At 49.5% G+C, this 20,002-nt stretch overlaps 2 protein-coding genes across 13 annotated transcripts in view; both read left to right on the top strand.

The window, feature by feature from the left end:
- Positions 1 to 12,174, top strand: part of LOC122381373 — a 74,588-nt gene extending 62,414 nt beyond the window's left edge. For 2 of the 12 annotated variants that reach the window (XM_043365462.1, XM_043365451.1), the window contains exons 2-5: positions 8,349 to 8,428; positions 9,596 to 9,712; positions 9,963 to 10,071; positions 10,580 to 12,174. In XM_043365462.1, coding sequence (XP_043221397.1) covers positions 11,082 to 11,993 — 912 coding nt within the window. In that variant the 5' untranslated portion in view covers positions 8,349 to 8,428; positions 9,596 to 9,712; positions 9,963 to 10,071; positions 10,580 to 11,081 and the 3' untranslated portion in view covers positions 11,994 to 12,174. The other 10 variants (XM_043365497.1, XM_043365469.1, XM_043365479.1 and 7 more) reach the window with 10 other exon arrangements.
- Positions 6,544 to 10,681, top strand: LOC122380984 (glycosylphosphatidylinositol anchor biosynthesis protein 11-like). The gene is made up of 4 exons (XM_043364629.1): positions 6,544 to 6,551; positions 9,596 to 9,712; positions 9,963 to 10,071; positions 10,580 to 10,681. The coding sequence occupies exons 1-4, from the start codon at positions 6,544 to 6,546 to the stop codon at positions 10,679 to 10,681; spliced, it is 336 nt and encodes a 111-aa protein (XP_043220564.1).
- Positions 12,175 to 20,002: the final 7,828 nt, after the last annotated feature.

Below are 20,002 nucleotides of genomic sequence, written 5' to 3'. Positions count from 1 at the left end.
ATGGGAAAAAAGTGGAATTTTCCTGCAGGACTGTGTCTGGGTAAACGAGAGCTTTCGATTGATACCCATTTTTACCATAGCACCACTTTTTTGTCCGTACAAAGGCGATTTTACGGATATTTTACGAGTCTAGGGGGCTTTACGGGCCTTAAACGTCAATGCAACGGGGACCGTTTTGGGGAAAGTTTCTCGGCTGGTGATGGGGCACCTGTGTGCCGATTTTGAACGAAATCGGGGGGACCCCCCCATTGACCCGAAATTTTGATTTTCCCGTAAAAACTTTCCTATGGGGAAAAAGTGGAATTTTCCTGCAGGACTGTGTCTGGGTAAACGAGAGCTTTCGATTGATACCCTTTTTTACCCTAGCGCCCCGTTTTTGGCCGTACAAGGGCGAATTTACGGATTTTTTACGAGTTTACGGGGCTTTAAGGGCCTTAAACGTCAATGCAACGGGGACCGTTTTGGGGAAAGTTTCTCGGCTGGTGGTGGGGCACCTGTGTGCCGATTTTGAACGAAATCGGGGGGGACCCCCCATTGACCCGAAATTTTGATTTTCCCGTAAAAACTTTCCTATGGGAAAAAAGTGGAAATTTCCTGCAGGACTGTGTCTGGGTAAACGAGAGCTTTCGATTGATACCCATTTTTACCTCTTTGTGACGTCATTTCTAGGGGAAAACGGGTCATAAAGGTTTCCCTCTACCGGGGCCTTTTTTCCCCCTACCGAATCTGTGCTGTGCTGAACCTGTGCTGAATCTGTGCCAACTTCCGTTACATCTCCTTCCAGCAAAGTTTGCTGGTTTTGCCTGCGTTTCCATGGAAACTGAGCGCCAATAAGCGTCCTGATGGTGGACCTGAACAGGACGCAGTAACGTTTTTGAGGCAAGTCCGGCGCATATCCTGTCGTATTGATCACGTGGTATATAGACATTGAAAATATGTTCTTTGGAACATTTTGTGGTAGATAAGATTACATTTTCAGGTAATGCTATTTTAGTTAGAAAATGGCATTGAATTGCAAAGGGAAAAGAAGTTTTGATATTCATAGGGGTGTTAAATATATGTTAACGCTTATAGGTCACGTGATGTAGCCTGAAAATAATGAAAAATGGGCGAGACAAATGTGAATTAATATGTGAGCACTAGTTATGTGAGTTGGTCTGAAGGGGCTCTGGTATTAACTGGATAATTCGCCAGCTGACGCCGTATGGTGGCGCTAGTGGAGCAGCACCATATGACGTCAGCAGAAAACACCGTGAGCAGCTATGAAATGGGAGCGAGCACCACGGAAATATCGAAAGGTGATGGACATGTACTGACTTTGGTCATTCAAGTACCACCAACACCGTACAAAAACCATATAATATTATCAAGATTGATTCCGGAATCGATTTGTTCGGGTATTTAAAACACATAAAAAATGTTTGTTACCGAATTCTGAAACAGTATAAGGATATTCTTGTTCCTTACTTTAACCTTGTGGAGTACTTTTACTTGCTTTCTAGTGCGCCCATCACTATCTTGAAATCTGGATTGCAACGCTGTAGGAAAACTATTTTTTCATTTGTTATTTCTTCCACTTTTGAGCAGTGATAATTTATTTGGTTTTATAAATTAAATAATGAAGACGGCTCCTAACTTTTTAGGGATCTGCAATGGCCCAGAGAGCAAAATCAGATATTTTCTAGAAACTTGAGGCCACTATTTTCTTATATGCTAGATAATATACAAATATTGACATGTAAAGAATGATACGGGTGTATAATTCTGCAGAAATATAAATTCAAAGTATTTAAATTTTTCTTACCGGGCCCAAATACAGGACGCTGTGGTGGCCCGTAAGCCACAAATACCATACCAAATTTTTCAAGAACCTTTTTAAAATCTTCCCTAATGACTTCTTTCAATACAAGGTGGAAGCAATTTCAGTTAACAATAAAGCAGCACAAGGCAGTACCTTGAGCTGCGATGATCCATAACCAATCGGCACCTGCAATTTGATTGATCTTCGAGATGTACCCTGCCTCTGTTCCCTGACTTTCCCTTTTCGTTGTACCGGGTTAAGTGAATATTCTGTGAATATTCTTCTGACAGTCAGTTTTTAGTCCTACATTATGTTGTCAATCAGATTTAATTGGTTCAAAAACCGTCGTAGTCCGTCTCATTCGCAGTCTACATCTCCACATGCGCACCCATACATGCTCAAAATGTTCACTACGTATGTACTACTACTACCCTGCAGCGTATCCTGATGAAAAATGTTTTGCTGAAATCAGAGACACATCCCAAGGTAGGCCATAGTCCATGGCCATATATTTAAGTCAAAACAGATGAAACAGATAAACACAATTCCAATCATCAAGTCAACCAGCATCGACAATCTGCACATAAATTCTAAACCTATTGCAAGACTACTTTGTATTCAAACTTTGTATTGCAGAAGGGTGGAAGCTGCATGGAATTATGCGACAATTTCAGCGTGCATCCACGCTCGAAAGAGCAGGGTTAATTGTAACAATGTCAATACCATAACAATAACGTAATTGTAGGTGTTGTGATTCGCCATTCGGTTGTCTCTTGTCTGTGCTGGCCATTGCGCGGGCGGTCCAGCGGCGGAACTCGGCTTTGCCGCCGTGGCGCGCTGGCAGTTGCTTCTTCTTCTTCTTCTGCATCCCACCGCCAACCCGCTCAGGGGGGCGGCGGCGCAGGCGGGTCGAGCGGCGGCTCGGTCCGCCCAACATCCTCGATGAAGGTGACGACCTTCGTCGCCGGGCCGCCGAGGACGTCGACCAGGCGAGGGTCGACACCCCAGCGGCGGCGGCGGGCCGCCTCATAGGCCGGACAATCGGTCAGTAGGTGCGCCGCGCTGTCGGGCTCCCCGCACGCGGGGCATTCGTCGTCGGCTTCCGGGCCAATCTTGTGGAGCGTGTCACGGGTCAGCGGTGATGTGCCGGTCCTCAGCTGGGACAGCGTCACCGACCCCAGCGCGCCAGGGAGTCGTGGCCAGGCGTGGGGTCCGGGTGCGGGTGGGCAGCGGTTGCCCTCTGTCGCGACAGCTCCCGGACATGGCGCGTGACGGCGGCCCGCGCACTCGACAGGTCGATCGGTGCGCTGTCTTGGTCGCCCGCCGTGGCCTCGCCAGCCAGGTGGTCGGCGGTTTCGTTGCCGTCCAGCCCGGCATGGCCTGGCACCCACTGGAGCACCGTCTCGGTGCCGTTCTCGGCGAGGGTGCTCAGCACTCAGCAGCCTCCACACCTCGGCGGCCAGGGCCATGGTCTGGTTAGCTGGGCCGCGGCCGAGTAGTTGGAGCCCAGACCTTGAGTCGGTGAGGAGGCGGACCGACTTGGTCGATGCCAACTCCCCGTCCTCCAGGCCGGCCACAGCCGCGAACGCCTCGCGCATGGCGGTCAGTTCTGCTCTTAGGCTGGAGCAGACCGCCCCTGCAGGAGCGCGCACGGGCTCTTCTCTGTTGAGGTGGTGGAACTGGATCAGCGCCTGCGCCGCCCTGTTCCGTCCGCCGCGAGCCGAGCCGTCCGACCAGATAGTGACGTCCGGGTGCGGGAGCTCTGCAATGGCTAGCAGGGCAGCTTCCCTGCGGACTGCAGGCGGGTCCGACCGGCGGGTGGCCACGGGCAGGTCCACCCTGAAGGTGATGCCGCCGCGGTGGCCCAGCCATGGCGGGTCGCAGCTGTAGAACGCCGAACCTGTAACACAATAGAATTGCAATTGTAACAAAGACCTGCATGGTCAGCACACATCTGCAGTGACTGTCATCCCAAGTTGGTATGAATTGGCACAAAGTTGGGTCATGGTAGCAGACGTAGCACAAGCTGTTGTGATATGCCATACCGTAGGACTAGGTCGTAGGTTGTAAATTTTAGGTTTAAGGCTGTAGGTTGTAGGTCAGGTTAGGTAAGGTTTGGTTAGAAAGACCCATTCTCGTGCATCGGGCAGCTTGTGCTACATCTACCTTACCTATAGTACCCAATTTGAATTCCCAAAATTGATGGCAAACAGGCTTTTTGTATAGGTAACAAGTGTGGTTAATTGTTCTAATCCCCGCTGCAATGTGAGGGTAACTGCTTTTCTACAATTACAATATTTGAATTCATATAGGTAGGTGTTTACATGCTCAGAAAATGACACAAAATATGACACAATTATAGCTGCAACTGGATAGTGGATACCAACCTGAACTAAAAGTTTCTGCAGCCTTATAACCTAACAAATGACTTAATTGCCAAAATAAATCCCTTAGTACAATAGCTTGACTCTAAAATAACAGAAATTTTGCATGCAGACCCTGAAATGAAATGGAGGGTTTATGAAAAGTAACAAAAATAAGCATTCACTAATATCAATATGTTGTTATAAATTTCATATGTAGCATAAGCGCCAATACTGCCTTCATTTACAATGTTGCTACTGTTTTCCACTCACAAACGCTGCCCTCCGTGGACAGCAGCAGCAGCAGTGAAACGTCACCCGTGGGGTGACATCATCACCCATGACGTAATGGAAATCCAGTTGTTACCAAGGCCCGTCTGGGCCCTGTTTCACCGGTGATAGCAGCAAGCTGCTATCAAGTTTCGCGAGCTGACGTCATGTCATGACGCCATACTGCTGACGTTATGGGCAGTTCCGGCGCACGATGGCCGCGACCTTGGGCGCCGCATTAAAGGAAATAGTTCACTTTCACGAAATTATTTTTTTTGCAATGGATTTGTGATTTTTTATGTTCAAAATGATCAGCAAAGAAAATAAAACCTTTTTACAACAAAAGATTATTTTCTATATTTTTGATATAGGAAGAACTTTTCAGTTTCTGTAAGGCACACGCGATCCAGTATGAAAAGAGCATGGGTCCCGAAAATTCATCAAAACTAGAGAAATTATCGCGGCCACCGGCATTTGGGCGATCTGCTCGTGCTTTTGTTACTGGAGCGCCTCACTGGAGCGAATTTCTCTAGAGTTCTCGTAGATAATTTCTCTAGTTTCTGAAGAATTTTAGGGACCCATGCTCGTTTCATACTGGATGCGAATATATGCAAGGCACACATCCTCAACGCAAGACACATTTTTCGGGACGAGAAATAGAATATCTTTGCCTAGGGTGATCGTTGGGCTGTAAAAGCTCCTGATTTATGCTCGTCTCAGCCCAAGCTACGGAACTGCTATTCCAGTTCAAAACCCATGTTAAAATGTGAACTATTTCCTTTAAGTGACGTATGAGACTAATAGTAAGAGTTTACGCAGTCATTATAGTATATTTATTTTTATTATATATTTTTTTAATATGATGTATTTAAAAGAAGTTGGGTTTAGGGAAAATTTGAACGTAAACTTCGAACATTTAGTTGATGACGTAAAACAATATTGCGGCAATCGTGCGCCAGAATTGCCCCTTACGTCAGCAGTATGACGTCATCACATTACGTCAGCTCGCGCAATTTGATAGTAGCTTGCTGCTATCACCGGTGAAACAGGGCCCTGAAGTGGGTTGAAATATTTATGGAAGAGTGTTTCAACAGGGCCCTGTTTCACCGGTGATAGCAGCAAGCTACTATCAAATTGCGCGAGCTGACGTAATGTGATGACGTCATACTGCTGACGTAAGGGGCAATTCTGGCGCACAATTGCCGCAATATTGTTTTACGTCATCAACTAAATGTTCGAAGTTTACGTCCAAATTTTCCTTAAACCCAACTTCTTTTAGATACATCATATTTAAAAAAATATATAATAAAAATAAATGTACTATAATGACTGCGTAAACTCTTACTATTAGTCTCATACGTCACTTAATGCCGCAGCCAAGGTCGCGGCCATCGTGCGCCGGAACTGCCCATAACGTCAGCAGTATGGCGTCATGAAATGACGTCAGCTCGCGAAACGTGAGAGCGGCGTGCTGCTATCACCGGTGAAACAGGGCCCAGATTGTGCGGCAGATATGGCTTAGGTCCAGAGTGCTGTTCACGGGCACCTGCGGTAGCTGCGGTAGCTGCGGCTCGGCGGTCAGCCGGGTAATGACGTCACAGAAAGTGGGGATGGGGCGGGTGATGTGACGTCATACGGCTGCGGTCGGCTGCGGTCGCCTGCGTCTCCTGCGGTCGAAACGATCCGACCGCAGCGGCCGCAGGAACCATTTGTCATGCAAAGTGGCGCGGCAGTTGCGCATTCGTGTAAGTTGGGCGGAAAATTGACACGGCCGCCTCAGACGAACGCGTGATGACGTGCGCACAAGTGGGCGGGACTTACGGCCTGCGATCTACCGCAGCTACCGCAGTTACCGCAGGTGTCCGTGAACAGCACTCAGCTTTTTTTTTGCAATTAGACTGACATGCCGAATCCCTTTCAATCATGTTAATTGTTTCTTTGCTCCTGAACAATTGCCGTGCCTTTGTGGGTGTCTTCTGTGCGTCATCGATGCTGGTGTATCCTTCGTTGGAAACCATTTTTTTAACGCTGGTGTTTGCTGCAGTAGCTGATACCATCTGTTTTTTGTGTTTGAACGGTGGTCAAAATTTGATACTGTCATTGGTAAGCATGTACTGGCAAGTCACCATAGTCTGTTTATTTAATGATTGTGTTGCTATTTAAGTGCTTTAGTAAAAAGCGCTATTTAAGCATCCATACCTTAACATTGGGTAGGTAGCTAACAACCAAACACCTCCCGATTGAAAATACCACTTTTCACGTTGTGGAGCACGCAGGTCACCCTAGTTTTACCTCCTTTTTGACTTCTTGTTCAAACCTACTGCTCATCTTGTGACCTATTTATTTGTGCGCTTTAAGCAGACTGCCATCGTTAAATAAGCAGACTATAGGATGCCTGTAAATTTTCTTGTTTTTGGTCATGTTATCATGTGAATAGCTCACCTTTTCTGAGGGACCTCCTGAATAGATATAGTTACCTTACCTTACCTTACCTTACGGCTTACAGTTTCAGGATTTTTAGGCATAATGGCCTGTGGTGCCCGATCTAATCGAGCTCCTGGGATTGTGGCCTTATAAGATCTATAAAGTGGTATACCATTTGACGCGCTTGAGCGAGGGGAACACGATGATGCCAAAATGGCTCAAGTGGCTCTGTGGCTGTTTTTGCGAAGTTATTTGTCCCTCGCTCCGCGGGGGGAGGGGGCAATTTGGCCCCCCTGTGATTTTTCCTGAATAGCAGGCGCCGCCAAGTTTTCAGTAACTTCCTCTGCATCAATTTGACACCTTTACACAAAATATCAAGTCTTAGGTCACCTAAGGTCAAAATGAAGTCATGTTGGAGCAAAAATGAGCAAAAAAGTGAAATCATGAAATGCTCACAAAAGCTACAGTTACCAAGCAATTTCAAAGTTTTTTATATAGTTATAGTTATGTAGACAAAAGGCGGCGCCACAAAACCTCTATCTCGGATTTTCAAAATTTTGGGATTTTGACCCCTGAAATGCAAAAAAATTGATTTTTATAGAAAAACGTGAAAAAGTTCCAACATTTTTCTGAATAAAAAAGCGGAATATATGTGATGGTCCCTGCGCTCTTCTATATATATATATATATACAAAATTTTAGATTGATACCCTCTTTTTTGGCCAAGTTATAGCGAAAAAAGTTCAAAATTGATGACGTCAAATTTTTAACTCAATATTTAGCAATTCTAGACCACATAGCGCAAAATAAAGACCACCATTGAACTCCCCGTGAGATTATAACTATTGATTTTGATAATAATTGCACTTTTGCCAAGTACATTGTAGATACATGTATAATGTATTTTGCTTTAGTTATTGTATTCCGGCTGGTGTGTTAGGAGCATGTCAGGTACCCAGTATGCAGGGAGTGTGGACAAATCAGCTGGGTGGGTGGGTGCTCTTAAGTGATATGCCTGTGGCCAACTGCTCTCAACTCACCTGGTTGGCATCCAGGGCAAAATTAGCATTAATATCTGGGTGGTTGTGCTAGTGAACGGTCAACTGGGGTTAACAAACGAATACGAATGCCCATGCTATTCCTATGCAATGAATGACAGGACTATAGTCTGTTCCATGTCAAGCTTTCGGCCAAAGTGCTCTGCTGAAAGCAGTGAGTGATTTCTGTGCACACAGCTCTTGCATTCAAATACACAAATTTGAGCGAACTACCTAAGGAACTCCGGCCGCAAGCTTGATATGGAACATACTATAATGATGCAGCAAAACACAAAGGTAATTATTACTGATAATAAGTTGATGAGCAATGAAAACTGTAGCTAACAACAACGCAAACCCTAAAAACTAGCCATTAAAAGCATTGTTTAGATTTTGCCTGTTATGTTTTTCATGCGGCCATAGTTCAGAGCTGACATCTGACTACTGTTTCAGCTTCCTGTGCCAATAATTGTTATCATCTGTACTCTGGCTTTCTCTGTCATAGCGGTCCTGTTCGGTGCTCCGGCGCTCACGTAAGTTGACATGGCAAAATGGGTGTAGTGTGTTTCAATGGTTATACAATGTGGGCATAGATGTGGTCTCCTCGTGAACTTATTCCCGCCAACAGTGTCCCGTGCGATGTATTTATTTCGTCATATCCATGTCTGATATCACCATTGATCTCGAATGGTAAAATTGACACTGCGATGCACGTAACTTGACGTCATTAACCCGCGCCGTGCTGGTGGTCTGAGTTTTACGTGTCGTGCTAGGGGGGGGGGGGCATATAGCGACACGCGGTAAGCGCCTTTCAAAAGAGCGCAAAAATAGTGACGGAAATACTTCGGTCTGTTTTTAGGTCAGGTCACCAGAGGTCATCAGAGGTCAAATTTTGTCTATTTCAGTAATCTTCGAAACACCCGACGCATACATAACTCGGGAACCAATAGAGCTACAGCGTCGCGGAAAGCCACATTCGATAGCTCTCTTACGAGCCTTTCTGAGTATTGTTCTCAGATTCGACCTCAGGTCAACGGTTTAGCCTCCAGAGGGCAAAAACTCAAACAGCCGTTTTTGGAAACAGTTTTTCGGTAATTACTTTTGGCTCAAGAGAGCCGCGACATTAATTTTGCCATCATCGTGTTCTTCTCGTCGAGACACGTCGAATAACTATAAGTTGACTTCAAAAGGTCTTTTTGAATTTTTGATCTCAGCTCAGGGTGACGATCTGACCGGAAAGGATCATACTGCATATCAGTCGATCCGTATCGTCGAGCTGAACACATCTGAGTGTTTTCACCACTCTAGCACGTCTCTATCAAAAGTAATAGTAAAAAAATGCTGGCGACCTTTTGTGACCCTGAGCTGACCTCGGGGGCACACAGAGAGGTCACGGGTGCAATTTTCCGATTCGATGTGTCCTTTTTACCTTCAGATCGATGCTGGTGAGTTTTTAGAACGTCATTCGTCCAAAAGAGGCGCATTTAAATTTTCTCCCATTGACTTATAATGGAGAGGTCGCAAAATTGACCAATGGAGTGGAGAGGTCGCAAAATTGGGTGGTGGGTACATCCTGGGTCAGTGTCTGGAGAGGCCGGCTGGGTGGGTGGACTGTCAGTGTCTGGAGAGGCCGGCTGGTGGACTGTCAGTGTCTGGAGAGGCCGGCTGGTGGACTGTCAGTGTCTGGTGTCGGTCCTCAGTGACACCGAGAGCACTGTGCTGCTGGGAGCGGTCCTCTCGCTGTTGGCCGTTTACCCGACGGCGCTGACGGCCGGCGGCAGCGTCGGACTCATCTCGGACACTCTCCTGGACGCCAGGTCAGTCTCAGACACCATGCTGCACGCCAGATCAATGTCCCAGACGCTGCGCAATGTGTAAAATCGTCTGACTGCAGTGTCATTAAGGATAGTACGATTGTACGGCCGTTTGACCGCGGTGTTATGTGATGGTACGGCTGTCTGACCCGTGCCACCACACGATGGTACGGCCGTCTGACTCCAGTGTGTTGCACTGATGGTACGGCCGTCTGACCCCAGTGTGACCGTACGACCGTCTGTGTGGCGGCAGGCCCCACTGTGAGCGCGGACGGCAGGAGCTGTGGGCGGCCGCCGGCGCTCTGCTGGGCGCCTGGCTGGGCGCGTTCGTCATCCCGCTGGACTGGGACCGCGACTGGCAGGTAGTGTAGCGGCGCCGAGACAGGCAGCCGCTGGCGCCGTCAGTCTGGCAGACCCTGCAGGGCCTTTACGAAGGCGATACTTGGCTACTCTATCATCCAGGTCATCAGTTATGACCTACGAGTCACTGTCTAATAGCGTCAAAATCGATAATATTTCATTTTAATGACTCCTACGTGACCTGACCTTTGACCTAACGTAAATGCGACCGGAGTATTCTTATTTTATTTTTTTCGCCCATTTGAACGCCGCTCGCGGCTTGTTCTTACGCGGTCCAAAGGTCCTATGGCAATGTTTGCGGTGGGCATTTGTGGGTCTCCGTGCCACGATGTGTTATGATCGTCCTACTGTCCTGGCGTGGGTCTTGCTTCAGATTATTACCTAAGTTATTTGTATTACAAGTGTCCGTGTGCTGTTGGGCGACGGGTTTGTCGTGCGTTGCGACTGGCCGGCCAGCTGTGAGCGCCGCTGATGACTGTCCTAATGACGCCGCCCCGCCTGTGGTGCCAGGTGTGGCCGGTGCCGTGCTGCGCCGGCGCTCAGTTGGGCTCCGCCGCCGGCCGTCTGCTCTGCGGCACCCGCCCCTCGCTCCGTGACGACAAGGCCCAGTGACCTGTGTGGCACGCGGAGGCGGCAGCATGGCGTCCCTGGTGCGCCGCGGCTGGGCCTGGCTGGTGCACCGGTACCGCATGTACGAGCTCAACACGTCCGTGGCCCTGCTGGAACCCAACGAAAAGGTGGCCTTCCACACCTTCATCTTCTGCATTCTGTCGATGATGGCCTACTCGACGTACGTCTACCTGCCCCATTACACGTTGGTGTTGCTGGCCCGGTTCGGTCTGGTGGTGGCCGACACCGACTGACTCGGTGCCGCTGGGAGCAGCTCCCCGCCGCGCTCACACACCGGCCCGCCTGTTGACTGACCTGTGTGTCGTCGCGTCTGCCGCTCGGCGGCGATATCTGTTTGTTGTTCACTGTACATATATCGTGATTAGCACGGAACCGAGGAGTCATGCCAACCGAGCTGACACCGGCTAAGGTGCTGACCAAGGGTCAGCTGAAACGGGCCGCCCGCGACAACAAGGGGCGCACCAAGAACGTGCTGTTTAACCCGTTCAGCGTGCAGTGGCCGCCGGTGGAGGAGGCGGCCGCCGCCGCCGTGCTGGCCGCCCTGCGCTCTCAGCTGCAGCAGTTCCATGTGCAGAGCGCCGTGCCTCAGGACGAGTACGCGGCGCTGCTGGCCGCCGGAGACCGGGCCGCCATCGGCCGGCGGCGCCGCCAGCTGCGCGCCGCTGCCGAGCCGCTGCTCGCCGCTCGCCGCCGACACCTCGAACACTGCGTCCTGGGCTTCAACGCGGCGTCGCGCGCGCTGGAGTGCGGCCGTCTGGCGGCGCTGCTGGTGGAGGCCGACACGCCGGCGCTGGAGACGCGGCTGCTGGTGCCGCTGGCGGCGGGCCGCCGCTGCCCGGCCGTCTGCCTGCCGCGCGTCCGTGAGGTGGTGCAGCGCCGGATCGGCCTGAGCACGGCTGTGCTGGGCCTGCTGCAGGGTGCCACTGCCGACGGACATCACCTGAAGCCGCTCTACGACGCCATCTGCAGGGCGGCTGTGCCGCTGATCTGGCCGCGGCCGGCCGCCGCCGCCGCCGCCGTGGCGCCGGAGAGTCCCGAGGCGCCGGAGAGCGGGCTGCAGGGCGGGCCCGGCTGCGACGGGCCGGAGGTGTCGCCGGCGCCGTTCGAGCAGGCTGACTTTATCAGTCTGTCGGTGTCGCCGCCGCAGAGCGCCGCCGACGACCTGGTCACCGTCGACACAGAGGGCGTGCCGCACAAGAAACGGCTCGCCTTGAAGCAAGCTCGTGTCATGAGCGTCACTCTGGGGTCCAAGGCACTTAAGAAAGCCGTTAAGGTGAAAAAAGCTACCACTTAGGATGTTTCGATTCTCTTCGAAAGTGTAGCCTCCTCGTTCAGAAAACCTTTTGTTCCACTGGCAATAAAATTCCAGGACTGTTTTCGAAGCACGTACCTATTCTTATTCCCGTATTGCTTTCCCAGATTTGGACTGGCTCACTGTATGACTCACGCACAGCTGAAATAAAAACCAACCTGTTTTTAAGCGCTTTGACCCCAGGTGTGATTCAAAGCATCTTAACGAAGCGGCTTCATATGTCTGAAGATGTACACTTATAACCTCTCAATAAAACACTCGAGTGGCATCAACACTCGAGTGACATCAAGGGCGTAAGTCTGACAATGTTATTTACCAAAACACGTTTCATGGGCAATACCGCTACTGTCATAAACACCCTGTTGCAGGCCGAGCGGATGCCGCTCAATAAGAGGCAGAATGAAAACATTTCCAAGAGATAAACAACCGTCGCGAGGTGGATTACGAAATCCGCGGCAGATTGCTGTTTGGTTTTTGTTTATTCGCCAGTGCTGCCCAGTGTTATCATACAACTCTGAATGCCTATCATAAATCCGTATTTGGCACTTAGAAATGACCTTGAAATATGACCTTGACATTATTTAATATAGTTCGTTTTTTTAAGTTCGACCCTCACTGTAATCGTCTCTTTGAACACAGCACGCGAATTGCTAGCTGAATTACTGAGAAAACTGATTGGCGCACATTGATTTCACAGACGATCAATTTTGTTCGAAATTATTTCTTCCTGGCTCTTATTTCCTAGACTCCTAGCTCGTATTTGCCTATATATGCAACCCCACAGGGAAAGAAAACTTGTCAGAAATTATAATTGAACTAATCAATAAATCGCACGGCGTTATTTGGCAGAAGTGTATATCACCGGTGTTGAAAACATATTTATAAAGTATTGTTCATCGTTACCCAGTTTTCAAAGTAATTCAGCTAGGAATTCTCGTGCTTTGTTCAAAAAGATGTTTACAATGAGGGTCGAACTCAGAGAAAAACGAACTATATGTACGTTTCCACGGCACAAGTGCAGGGTGATTTTTTTTACTTGTTAAAAAGTAGTGAGGTTTAGTGGCGTTAACCCGCGCCCTGGTGGGGTCTGTTTATAACGCGACCTGGTGGGGGGGGGGGGGGGCTATTTTTTGCCCCCCCTCGTATCTCCGAAACTACTGGACGGATCCGCAAAATTCAAACGGCGTTCGAAAGGCCTGTCAAATTTGTCGAGGGAAACCAAATTTTATTGACCTCGGGGTCACCGATGACGTCACAGGTCAGGTCAAAGATGAAATGTTTCACCGTTCACGGGTCTTCTAGGGAATGCGCTATAACACCGAGGAAAACGCATTTTGTCGGGAATCAGCGATAGGGCGTCAGTTGCCTAGTAGATATGTTGCTGTTAGAGGTCACTTGTCATACCAGGTCAGGTCATAGGTCAGGTCACCAAAGGTCACAAAGGGTCACCACATGAACCCAACTTTACTAAGGTTATGCGATGCATGTTTTATGGCCAGTTTTTCATTTCCAACTCAATGGTGTTGGTTATAAGACCATCAGGTACGGTTTAGGTCACTTTCTGGTGGAGGTCAGGTCAAGGTCAGGTCAAAAAAAGGTCAAATTTCAAAGTTGATATTTTTGCATAAAATGGGTATTGATTCGATGCAGCTCGTCACGGGGAGTCTAATGGTGGTCTTTGTTTTGCGCTACGAGGTCTAGAATTGCTGAAAATTGAGTTTGAAAATTTGACGTCATCAATTTTGAACAGTTTTTTCGCTATAACTTGGCCAAAAAAAGAGGTATCGATCTCAAATTTGGTATGTAGATAGAAGGCGGTAAGGACTATCACATATATTCCGTTTTTTTTCGAAATTCAAAAAACTTTTTGGATTTTTTGGCTATTATATTCAAAAAATCTATGTTTTTATTTTTGGGGGTCAAAATCCAAAAATTTCAAAAATCCGAGATAGCAGTTTTGTAGCCCTGTCCATTCTACAGCTTTTATGTCTGAATCATTTTTCTGTATTTGCAAAGCTTTAGGCCTGACAGCTCTTCCCGCGAAACCCTTTTTTGGGTCGAAAACGGCAGAACATGACGTCACTCTGACGTCATTTCCGGCCAACCTATCATAGCCTTTGGAAAAATTTTTGGTCACAATGTGTAAAATTGATGTCCGGGAGGGTACTGAAAGTTTGGTGACGATCGGCGCAGTGGTTCTGGAGATATATCGAAAAGTCTGGAGGGGGGGCAAAAAATAGCCCCCCCCCCCACCAGGGCGCGGGTTAAAATGCAAATATATATGGTAAAATTATATACCAGCATGACGAGCATTCTGGGACATTTTGATTTCATGCAGACACGATGTGAAGGAACGTCCATCGTGTATTTTACTTGTGCTTGAAGTTACCCCCTCTCTCATCGACACGAATCAGCCCGCCTGAGCACGTGTTGAACAGTACCATGGACTCCCATGCTCATTAGGCGGACTGAAAAGGCTCCTATCACCCATTTTCAGCTCTGCCAGATATTTCCAATGTTTTCTTGTTATATCTGCCATACCTGGGTCCAAAAACTAGAAGTCTAGAAAAGGCAGGTCGAGGATTTTGCTACTGGCGGCCCTGGTGGTGTCTGATTCGCTGTTTTTTGTTTCTCCCTGAAGACTGATTCTTCAGAGGTTGAACATACGCCAGATGGACCGTTTGAAGGTCATTTATGACTACAAGCTTGTTCCTGCATTATTTAACGTCTTTCTGAGGTATCTCCTTGATGATCGTATGCTTCGAACTGCCTCAATGCTTCAAAATCATCGTTTTGTGTCGTTCCTTACTGAACGGCGGTGGACCATGCGTGCCCGATTGGTGGGACATTTTCAGGCTCCATTGGGGCCGAGGCCTTCGGTTAAAAGGGACAAATCATGACACCATACAAAATGTCCCAGATTTATCTATCACGTGCATTGCTTTTTTGCACAAGATTTTTCGATTTAGGGACCACCATTGACGTTTACTTTTTAACAGTTAAAAAAAAAATCACCCTGTAGGTAATGCCGATTTCGCAAAATGGATTTGCACCATCATAGCATTTGGACATTATCAAAAAGTGTATTCCTACAGGATTAGGTGCTAGCCACAGCCATAAATACGCTCTTTTTTTACATAATGAATAGAGCTGTACGGTCGTCAAGTTAGAGGTAAGTGTCAAGTGAATCCTTACTTACTTACTTACTTACGAAGTACAGAATTTGGATAGGCCAGACTAGGCCTTTAGAAACCTTTCTAGTCGAGCTCCTCGTGCGTCTGACTATTCGTCTGCGTGAGGGATGTCGTGTGCATGGTGTGCCCAGTGAGCGTCAAGCCGGTTTTTGAATTGGTTCAGGGTGTCGGATGCGACGACCACTGACGGTAGGCTGTTCCAGTCGTTGATGACCCGGATGGAGAACGCGTTGCGCCGAATCCTGGAGACCGCTCGCGGCTTGGCTAGTCTCCATTGGTGTCCTCTTGTGGCAGGAGTTCTGTCGGCTGCCATCTCGAAGAAGTTGCGAGGGTCCATGTCCAGTCCACCGCGGAGCAGCTGATAAACCGCGATCATATCTCCACGCCTCCGTCTGTAGTACAGCGTTGGTAGCTGCAGCACTTTCAGACGCTCTCGATACGGGAGGTGTCGAAGATCGGGAACCAGCTTGGTCGCCCGCCTCTGCACCCGCTCTACCAGCCGCTGGTCCGCCCGGTTGAAGGGACCCCACACTAGGTTCCCGTACTCAAGGTGGGGTCGGACAAGGGCCTTGAGGAGCAGGGGGAGGGTTGATTTGTCAAGAAGGTGGAAGGACCGACGAATCACTGCCATCACTTGTGTTGCCTTCCTTACGGCCGCAGCAGCCTGCTTCCGGAATTTGAGCTGGGTATCCATGAGGACGCCAAGGTCTCTCTCGACATCCGACTCCGCGACTGTAGTTCCCCCCATCCGGTATGTGTGGTGCTGGTTGCCTCCGCCGATGTGGAGCACCTTGCACTTTCCAGGGTTGAATGCCAGCTGCCACCTGTCTGCCCAGTGAAGTGCCGCGTCCAGGTCCTCCTGCAGGGATGCCGAGTCGGACGGAGAGCAGATAGATCGATAGAGTTTGCTGTCGTCGGCGAATATCTTTATCCCGCAGCTTAGCGGCTCCGGCAGGTCGTTCACGTACAGCAATCTTTAATTCTTTTAGGTATTTTAAGTTTGCCCTTCACTGGCTTAGGTATAAGGTCGATGGTTGGAAACTGGGAGGGGCTCGGCTATTTTCGACCACGGATATGGCTTTATCACATAGGAACACTGCTCATAAGCGTTTTATGTGAACAGCACAAAAGTATTTAAAATCATTTTTCAAACATAGCCGTTCGACCGTATCTTTCAGTGCAAGGCGTGCAAGGTGCCATCTTGATCTGTCATCCCCGATGCTACGTCACGCAGAGGATTGCCAGATTTTTCTACTAACCTTCGACGCCCCCACTCCCATGCCCCAGGGCCCTGTTTCACGAATCACGGGTGATAGCAGCACGCTGCTATTATTATACGTGTCAAATTGGGGCCCTGTTTCACCGGTGATAGCAGCACGCTGCTTTTACACTCAATATACCCTGGCTTTTACACGTGTCAAATTGGGTTTCCATGGAAACATCAACAGGCCCATTGCTCCAACACTACCGCAAGTGTGACGTCAGCTCGCGCAATTTGATAGCATACCAATGTGGTAGCACTAGCAGCGTCCCGTGAAACACCGCCTGGGTTTCCATGGAAACATTGGTAAAAGTATACATTGAGTCCGAGTGACTGTTAAAAGATAAAGTTTTCATATTCTTACATTATTTGACATCCTGAATCCAAAAATGATACTTATATGTCTTGGAAATAAAAGAAAAAACATAATCAAACCTGACCTAACCTTACCTATTTACCTACAACCTACAAACCTACAACCAAAGCCTAACCTAACCTACCAACCTAAAACCTAAAACCTACAAACCTACAGCCTAACCTAACCTAAAACCTAAATTTTTTGCTGTTACATATTTGTATCAACAGCGTCACAATTGTCCACTCGGACCTAATACATACTAATACCGAAACATCAACAAACCATGCCGTCGTTCATCTGTGTGATGTCATCAAATATTGCTGCTAAGTGCTAACATCTTCACGGCCGTGCAAGGGCGCACACAAGGGGGGGGGGGCACACGGGCCCGTGCCCCCCCCCCCCATTCGAGTTGGGGGGCCCAACTCGAAGGAAGGGGCCCATTTGAGGCGGCCGAAAAATGGGCCTCTAACTAATCCTTAGACCACCGATGACCGTGTACAACGGGCCCTCAAATGGCCTTAAAGGGCCCTCAGATGGTCTCAAAAGGCCCTCAGATGGCCTCGAAGGGCCCTCAGTTAGCGTCAAAGGGCCCTCATCTGGTGTCAAAGGGCCCTTAGATGGTGTCAAAGGGCCCTCAGATGGCCTTAAGGAGCCCTCAGATGACCTCAAAGGACTCTCAGATGGCCTTAAACTTTAAAGGGCCCTCAGATAGCCTCAAAGGGCCCTCAGCTAACGTCAAACGGACGCCAGAAGGCCTTAAAGGGTGTCAAAGGTCCCTCAGCTGGCGTCAGAGGGTCATGCCCTTGCGTCAAATGGCTCTCTGAAGGCTCTGAAGGGTCCTTAGCTGGTGACAGAGGGCCCCCAGCTGGTGCCAGATGGCCCCCAGCTGGCGCCAAATGGCCATCAGAAGGCCTCAAACTGTCCTCAGTTGGCGTCAAGCGGCCCTCAAAAAGTCTCAAGGGGCCCTTAGAAGACCTCAAGGGGCCAGAAGGCCTTAAAGAGCGCCAAAGGGCCTTGAGCTAGCGTCAGAGGGCCCCCCAGCTAATGTCAGAGGGCCCTGAGCTAGCGTCAAACTTAAAGTGCCCTTAGCTGGTGTCAGAGGGCCCCAGTTGGTGTCAGAGGGTTATCCATCGGCGTCTAATGGCCATCAGAAGGCCCAAAAACGATCCTCAGCTGGCGTCCAACGGTCCTCAGCTGACGTCAAGAGACCCTCAAAAGGCCTCAAAGGCCCCTCGACTGCTCAAAGGGCCCTGAGAAGGCCTCAATGGGAACTCAAGAGACGTTAAACGGCCCTCAAAAGGCTTGAAAGGGCCCTCTGCTGATGGCAAAGGGCTCGCACCTGAGTCAATAAGAGCCTTGTCAAAAAACGGACCTGAGAAACCTTGCCGGCCCTGGTTATCTGCGGGACTCATACACTTACCTGAGTGGCCCCCGTTTACTGAGGGGCCCTGGTTATTGATGGGGTCCCTGGTTACTTAAGGGGCGCCTGGTTACCAGAGGGGCCCATGGTCACCTGGTGGGCCCCTGATCAATTGAAAACCCCTGGTCATTTGAAACGCCCCTGATTACCTAAAGGGTCCCATCACTTGGATTCAGTGACATAGCAAGGGAGCGAGGGGGTACGTGCCCGTTCTCGGGTTTAGGGTTCCTTCGAAACCGAGGGGCCCTGCGGCGCCAGTTGGTAGCAGAGGGTTCGCGCTGGCCGCACTTCAACTCGGAAGGACACCACAGGGCTTGTGGGGGGACGTTATTGGCTCCTATGTAGCCACAATTATCTTCATAAAGGCCCAATGCCGGTTTCTGAGAGACCTCGCCGGCCGCTCAGGGCCCTAAGTAGTAACGGCCAACGAGGGATTGGCTGCTATGGCTCCACATCCGTCTGTGATAGACACACGGTCCACACCAGTGTTTCTAAAGGCACCCACAACGGCAACTGCGAGGCCCCTCGCCCCACCTCCAAGGGACCCCCACCAGCGCATCTTAAGGGCCTACATCGGCGGCTCTGAGAGTCCCCACGCCGACGCCTCTGAGGGCCACGTACCAGTGACTCTGAGGGCCTCTTAGCAGCCTCCGAGTGTCCTTGCCAGCCTATGACGGGCCACTTTCCACTTGCAGGCCATTTTGCAGGGCCACACAAATGCCAATGATGGCCCCACCAGTGTCTCTAAGCCCTAAGACCCCGCAACGGCGCCTGTGAGGACCCAACACCAGCGCATCTGACGGCCTTTCACTGGCACCTCTGAACGCGCCACACGCCGGTGACTCTGAGGAGCTCGCTCGCTTCGCTCGCTCGTAAAATACCATGTAAATTAGGCATTAGTGTACATTAGGCACACTCCACGGGCATAAATGATACTTTTGCTTGCCAATTTTCCACATTTTCTCATGCAAAGACCGTTTTAAAGAGACCCGTCTGCCAGTGAGACTGGACCCACCGTGCCTCCCTCCTCCCATCGAAAGGTCCTGGGTTCATCCTTGCCTGAGCTGACCCCGGGCGCCCAGGTGACTCGCGGGCCTGGGGTCAGGTGACCAGCAGGTGACCCCCTCTTGGGCGAAATTCTGGGTACGTGTCCGAGTACGTGTCCGACATGCATCGTACATAGTCCTGTTGATTTGATTCATTGGTTAAGCATTAAATATAAGTTATAGGCTGGATCTCTAGTCTGTGATCCCGCATCGTATCAGATATGATGACATTTCATGTCGATGTGCCTAAAAAAATATGCGAATATACGTGAAAAAGGAGTGCTGCTCCCGCTCCTACACATCCGGGCCAAACAGTGACCGGCCCCTGCTTCTAGCCACCCGGGGCCGGTCGGCCGGCCGGCAGTCAGTCGCTGCCCGGGACTGATTTCTGAGGGACCTGCAAAAATGTTTATTAATGAAATGTTTTACGTAATAAATTAGATGATTAGGTATATGTACCGGCTCTGAGTCGCATTTGAGAAAAAACAGCCTAGCGTAAAAATATATATGTTTTGAAAATAAAGCTGGTACCGAAATAATTGTTTTAACTTTTACCATGCATTGACGAACCAATTGCTCAAGCTTCAAACCAACCGAAATATAGCCCCGTGGGCCGTATTTTTTTTGGGGGGGGGGGCCCTTCGGCATGGGGGGCCCAGTTCGAAGGTCGTGCCCCCCCCCCCATTCAAAAATCCTGTGTGCGCGCCTGCGG

This window comes from Amphibalanus amphitrite, unplaced genomic scaffold (assembly GCF_019059575.1).
Source record: "Amphibalanus amphitrite isolate SeventyFive unplaced genomic scaffold, NRLGWU_Aamphi_draft 000010F_arrow, whole genome shotgun sequence".
Taxonomy (NCBI): Eukaryota; Metazoa; Arthropoda; class Thecostraca; order Balanomorpha; family Balanidae; genus Amphibalanus; species Amphibalanus amphitrite.
The sequence above is the reverse complement of the archived record's forward strand: the minus strand, read 5'-3'. Positions and strand labels throughout refer to the sequence as shown.

Coding starts and splice junctions, on each gene's coding strand:
- LOC122380984 (XM_043364629.1), top strand. Junction 9,713..9,962: donor GACACTCTCCTGGACGCCAG/GTCAGTCTCAGA, acceptor GTGTGGCGGCAG/GCCCCACTGTGAGCGCGGAC. Junction 10,072..10,579: donor ACTGGGACCGCGACTGGCAG/GTAGTGTAGCGG, acceptor CTGTGGTGCCAG/GTGTGGCCGGTGCCGTGCTG.